Source organism: Orycteropus afer, unplaced genomic scaffold, assembly GCF_000298275.1.
Source record: "Orycteropus afer afer isolate SDZICR_OR568_19922 unplaced genomic scaffold, OryAfe1.0 scaffold06419, whole genome shotgun sequence".
Taxonomy (NCBI): Eukaryota; Metazoa; Chordata; class Mammalia; order Tubulidentata; family Orycteropodidae; genus Orycteropus; species Orycteropus afer.
This window is the reverse complement of record NW_006928006.1, coordinates 1-6,406: the sequence shown is the minus strand read 5'-3', so window position 1 is coordinate 6,406 and position 6,406 is coordinate 1. Positions and strand designations below refer to the sequence as shown.

The following is a 6,406-nucleotide window of genomic DNA, read 5'->3' as shown; positions in this document are numbered from 1 at the left end:
TAGAATTATGAGAATAAAAAGAGTCCCACTTATTTTGAAATCCCAGAATGTTTTTCTTTAAATAAACATGATTTTCAAACAGCATAAAGTATGAGACAGTAACTTACTTGTGTTGGAACAAGTACAGGAGGATACGCCATCTTGTGATGCCTGTACACCCAAAATGCACAAATGACAATCCCCGCAATTAACATAAGTGGCACCAAGGAATACAACAAGATGTTGTAATATGGTGGCTTAGGTGTAACTGGATTCGAAGTAGCTGTAGAAAAGGGAGGGGGATAAAAACAATTTACTACATGTAAATATATGTATTTGTTATTATGCCAAACTTTAGGGGAAAAATAGAGAACAAAGAGGTAGGAATAAATTATTCCTTCCAACACAAGTATATTTTCAATTTACCAGTTGAATAAATCTATATATTTCCCTGTGAACTTACGCTGTGTGACTTCCATCTCCGGAAAATAAGAAAACCTTTCATTACACATATTGCCTTCACAGCAACAAAAATAAACTTCAGGACTGTCCTTCTTTTCTATACAATCAGTCCTATAAACAAACAAACAAGAAAAAATTAAAATCACCATTATTATAGTGAACCAACAATAAGTATTTTTCTGAAGTTCTTCTTGGAGATAAAATAATTTATATTCAATTTCAGGATTTTTATTAATATCCAAAGGTCAATTCTTAAATGCCAAAAATGTTCTTAGACTCCTATTAATAAATCCATCAGGAAAAAATAACTGCTAATCTAACAATCACATTTGCTTTTTAAGACCATTACCTTAATTTATTTCTTAATGATCAATTAAGGCAACCACCTTTTTTGTATTTTAATCATTAGAAAAACTTAAAGCCAATGAAAAAATTTGGTCTATGAATGCTTTTGCTCACTGGAAATAGAGTTTTCCAGTTTCATGAAAATAAAAACTACACATAAAAATAGACTATAAAAACTAATACAAGATCATATCTCACAAGCATAGCTTATCTCAACATCAGACACCCAAACTAGTCTTGGATATTAATGGTGTCATTTTTTGCAGCACAATGAACAGGGCTGAGATAAGCAACAGGTGGAAAATAAATATGTTATAACAAACAATAGCACTCAGTAACTCAAGAACTTATTGGGTTAATTTAAAGGGGGAGGAAAATGGGCAGCTTTCTATACAGAACCAAAGTTGCTGAAAAGATTTGGCCTCTACAACAAACCCTAATGAACCACTAAGAAACAGCCATACCTACAGAAGAAAAGCACAAATTCTACTTTTAAAAATTGCTAATAAGCATCAGGTGAACTTAAAGATGTATCTTGTATCTTACAAATAAATTGCAAACTTTTGTGATGGTTGTTTGAATATTAAGGTTAAGTTTCAACTCTAAAGTGAAAAGTTCAAGAAATTTCAGAGAAGGAAGTTTTAGCAAATCAAACTCAAAAGCTATAATAGTATCTATTTAATATGACTTAAAAAGACAAATAGAAGTTAAGTTTTAACAATTTATAGAGAGAAGTGTATAAATTTAAAAACTAATTTTTTATATTTAGAATTATGATTCACAATATAGGAGATCATCAACATGATTAAACAATTAGTAATTCAAAGAAAAGAACTTTTCCTCACCCAATTTAATGACTATAAAAAGTGAAAATTATATTTACATATACACACACACACAACCCCATGTACTATAAAGGAGAGCTGGTGTAGTGCCTAAGGTATTTGACTGCTAACCAGAAAGTTGGTGGTTCAAACACACCAGCCACTCCTTGGAAGGAAGGCTGGGCAATCTACCTCCGTAGTGATACCGCTTTGGAAACCCAAGGAGGGATTGCTATGCGTCAGGTCCAACTCCATGGCACATAACAACAACAACATAAAGGACCTCTGGTAGCATAGTGCCTAAGGCTTCTGACTGCTAACCAGAAGACTGGTGGTTCAAACCCACCAGCCACTCCTCAGAAGGAAGATTCGGCAACCTACTTCATAGAGATACTGCCTCAGAAACCCAAGCAGGGGTCGCTATGAGTAGAATCGACTCAATGGCAGTGAGTTTGGTTTTTGGTTTTTATGTACTATAAAGGAATCTTGTGGTACAGTGATTAAAGAACTTGGCTGCTACCTTAAGGTCAGCACTATGACCCACCAGTGACTCCCCAAGGTGTGGCAGGGTGCATCCATAAAAATTTCTTAAAAAAAAACTCACTGCCTTTGGAGTCAGATCTGACTCACATAGACCCCCGCCTGGGTTTCTGAGGCAGTATCTCTATGAAGTACATTGCCCAACCTTCCCTCTGAGAAGTGGATGGTGGGTTTGAACTGCCAGCCTTCTGGTTAGCAGTAAAATGCCTTAGGCAATACACCACCAGAACACCTCCATAAAGATTTGCAGCCTTGGAAATCCTATGTGGCAGTTCAACTTTGTCCTATAGGGTTACTTTGAGTCAGAATTGACTCAACAGCAGTGAGCATGTTGTTTTATACACCCAAAACTGAAAACTCTTATTGTCTTTTCCTCCATACTGTGGTACTTCAAGGAGCTCTGGAAATGCAGTGGTTAAGGCATTTGGCTGCTAATTAAAAGGTCAGTGGTTCAAACCCACCAGCTGCTCCAAAGAAGAAAGATGAGTTTGTTTCCATAAAGATTTAAAGCTTTGGAAACCCTATCAGGGGTCATTATGAGTCAGAATGACTCAATGGCAGTGAGTTTGTTTTTGTATCACTCTTCTTTCCTCTTCTTTTACTACCCTTACTATTGTGTTACAATCAAATTTAGAGCATAAAAACAAAAATTCACATGTTTTTAAATTAGTTTAAAGGCCCTAGAAACAAATATATTACAATAATATCACTCCGAAAACAAGTTTATTAAACAACCCAATCTCTGTTATCTATACCAAAGCTCTACTGACAGCAAAAATGGTTCTATAAGCATTTTAACAAGGAGCTCTGGTGACGCAGTGCCTAAGGCATTTGATTGCTAACCAGAAAGTTGTGGTTCAAACCCACCAGCCACTCCACAGAAGGACGACTGGGCAATCTATTTTTGCAAAGATTTACCATCTCAGAAACCCAAAGGGGGTTGCCATGAGTTGGAACTGACTTGATGAAAATAAGTTTGGTTTGTTGGAAGCATTTTAGCACTGTCTGAGTCTCACCCAATTGAAATAATGGCTTAGGCAAGAAGCACAGTATCTTTTTGCCACAAAAAAAAAAAAAAAAAAAAAAGGGGGGATCTTTGATTTCAACTAATAAAAGACAGTTTACAATAAAGATGATCCCCAAACCTCATTTTTCTCCAATTTCTTCCTACTTCAAACCAAACCCTTTGCTGTTGAGTTGATTCTGACTCATAGCAACTCTATAGGATGAAGGAGAACTGCCCCATAGTGTTTTCAAAGCTGTAAATCATTAAAGAGACAAACCGCCTCATGTTTCTCCCATGGTGGTTTGAACCACTGACCTTTTGGTTAGCAGCCAAGCACTTTAACCACTGTACCACCAGGGCTCCTTCTTCTTCCTACTTACCTTTCATAATATCATTTATCACTTAATGATCACTTCTGTAAACAGAAATGCAACTATAATGTATCTACAAAGAAATAATTCCTGGGTTAATTCAGACCTAGAGGCATACACTAAATACTAAATTTGCATGTAAATGGCTACGTTTTCATTTCTTTTGTAAGTTGAGTAAATTCAGTTTTCATGGGTTTATTCAATGCATTTGGTATTAGTCACATATGGCCAATCAATCACAGGTTCCCACTAATCAACTAAGGCTCCTGAAAAGGGACCAGAAGGTATCTAGTGTTCAGTGAGTCTATTAACTTTTTGGCTCCAAAACATCTCTGCCAAGTTGGAATTAGAAATACCATTTGGTCCAGCAATCCCATTAGTAGGTATATATCCTAAAGAAGTGAGAGCCAGAACAAGAACAGATATATGCCCACCCATGTTAATAGCAGCACTATTTACAATAGCCAAAAGATGGAAACAACCTAGGTGCCCCTCAACAGAAGAATAGATAACCAAACTATGGCACACACACACACAATAGAATATTATGCAAACCTAAAGAATAATGTAGAATCTACAAAACACCTAATAACATGGATAAACTTGGAGGACCTTATGCTGAATGAAGTAAGTCAATCATAGAAGAACAATTATTGTATTAGTTCATTATTATAAAAAGTCAAGGTAAGGTTTATGTAGAGAAGGAAATTTTCCTTTTTAGCTACCAGGAGTGGGAGGAGGGGAGGAAAGAGTGCAAAAATAAAATAATAACAGTCATCACCCTGAGCCCCACTGGAAATCCTATAGCCAAGGCAGTTAAGTGATCAGCCCATCATCTATGATGCCTTAATGGAAAGGTCACAGTTAGTCTATAAAATGACTACTGTATTTCATTCCCAGTACATAATAAAATAATTTAAATAAGACCTTTTAAATAAAATGTAGCTTTCTGTAAAGACTGTGTTAATTCTGATGTAATTCTCAACATCAAGTTAAAATGTCTCTGGGGTAGAGAACAAAGGCCATCTTTCCAAGGACAAAAACTGGGTGGGGGGAGTAGTAAGATCAATTTCTCCCATATACATAAAGAAGGAAACTAAAAGGAAATTACTACGATTAAGTTTTATTCTCCTTGAGGATAGACCTATTATTGCCAGATATACTGTCTTTTAAAGCAATTTTTAAAATCCTTTTTCCTTAAAATTGGCACCAAAAAAAAGTTCATAATCCTGAAATCATCAGTAAAGAAATGTTTCTTACCTAGAGTTCTCAATACTTGGTAGATTACTCAAATAAATCAAATATAAAACATAAATATTCTATGTTTATTTTATTACTTTAAAATATTTATTCTGTCACTGGAGTATGTTATAGTATTTTTCATAATTCCATCTTAAAAAAAGCAAGAAACAGTCAACTGAAAATATATGCATTGGTCATTCCCCTTTTGAGGGGGCAGGAATGAAAATTACTCAACATTATGATAAAAAATAAAATATTTCCTTACCTGTCATAACAGTTAATATCATCCAGCCAACAACCTTGCTTCACTATTTCAATGGAACCAGAAATATTCTTCCAGGTAGCAAAACAATGTCGCCGTTTATCTTTGTCACCATAACAGGGCTCAACACCAGTTCGATTGGTTCGATCTCTTTCCCAATTAGCATTATAGAAAATACACTCCTGAGTTTCTGATCTGCCAAGTATAGCACCTATAAGATAATAAAACAACAACTTCATATAACTCTATTAGCTCTTAAAATAAGAGATTGTCTCCCAACATACCAACTTCAAGTATTCATAAAATGAAAATTTACTGTCTTCCCAGTGCTATAACATTTCACTTAGGTTTCTAGGTATTCTAAGAAATGACCACATGTATCACTAGATTTATGTGAAAAATCCAGTTTCACTTAAAAATGTACATAATGAAATAGCAGAAATTATTAATTTTATTAAACCTCAACCCTTGGGTAGACTTTTTAATCTTCTCTGTTACAAAATGGGAAGTAAGCAAAAGCACTTCTGTTACATACTGAAGTATGATGATTGTCTCAAGGAAAAGCCCTTTTATGATTGAGTTGCAAACCAAACAAACCATGATTATTATTGCATATAATATATTAAACCATGGTATTATAGCATATAGCATCTGGCAGCCATGGTCTTAAAAATGAACCAAGTGAGTTCTGTTACTTAAAGAAAAACAACTGACGACCTCTACTGCCAATGATAAAAGTTCAGCTATCAAGGTGGGGGGAATTTTTAGAAAGCTTTTTTTTTTTAAAACCAACATTAGTGTGACATTTTCCTAATGAGGTCAGTGGTTATATTAACAAATATGATTTTTAAATATTGTATAATGAAATGTGCCAATATTTAGAAGGCCTGCCTAACTCAGAGAACCAACATTTTCCAAATTAATTGTAAATGATGTTACAAAAACATTCATGAGTAAAAAAAAAAAATTCATTCAATGTGCAAAATAAATCAAAAAGTATAACCAGACCAAACCAAACTCACTGCCAGTGAGTTGGATCCAACTCATAGCGACCCCTCCTTGGTTTCCAAGGAGATATCTCTACTAGATTCCAACCTGCCTTCCAAGGAATGGCCAGTGGGTTTGAACTGCCAGCCTTCTGGTTAGCAGTCAAATGCCTTAGGCACTAGGCCACCAGAAAGTCCACTGATAAGTTTCAGATTTCACAATATAACTAACTTTTAAGACACCATCTCTTATCTCATATGGAAAAATAAGGAAATTGTTGTTGTTGTTAAGTGCCGTTGAGTCGTTTCCGACTCATAGCGACCCCATGCACAGCAGAACGAAACACTGCCCAATCCCACGCCAGCCCCACAATCCCTGCTATACTTGA

At 35.2% G+C, this 6,406-nt stretch overlaps 1 protein-coding gene across 1 annotated transcript; it reads right to left on the bottom strand.

Moving 5' to 3' along the window:
* Positions 1–107: 107 nt before the first annotated feature.
* Positions 108–5,242, bottom strand: LOC103213546 (activin receptor type-2A; the record flags this gene model as incomplete). The annotated part of the gene is made up of 3 exons (XM_007959294.1): positions 108–262; positions 443–552; positions 5,035–5,242. Coding segments are annotated over 3 exons (473 nt in total), but the record flags the coding sequence as incomplete, so codon positions are not given.
* Positions 5,243–6,406: the final 1,164 nt, after the last annotated feature.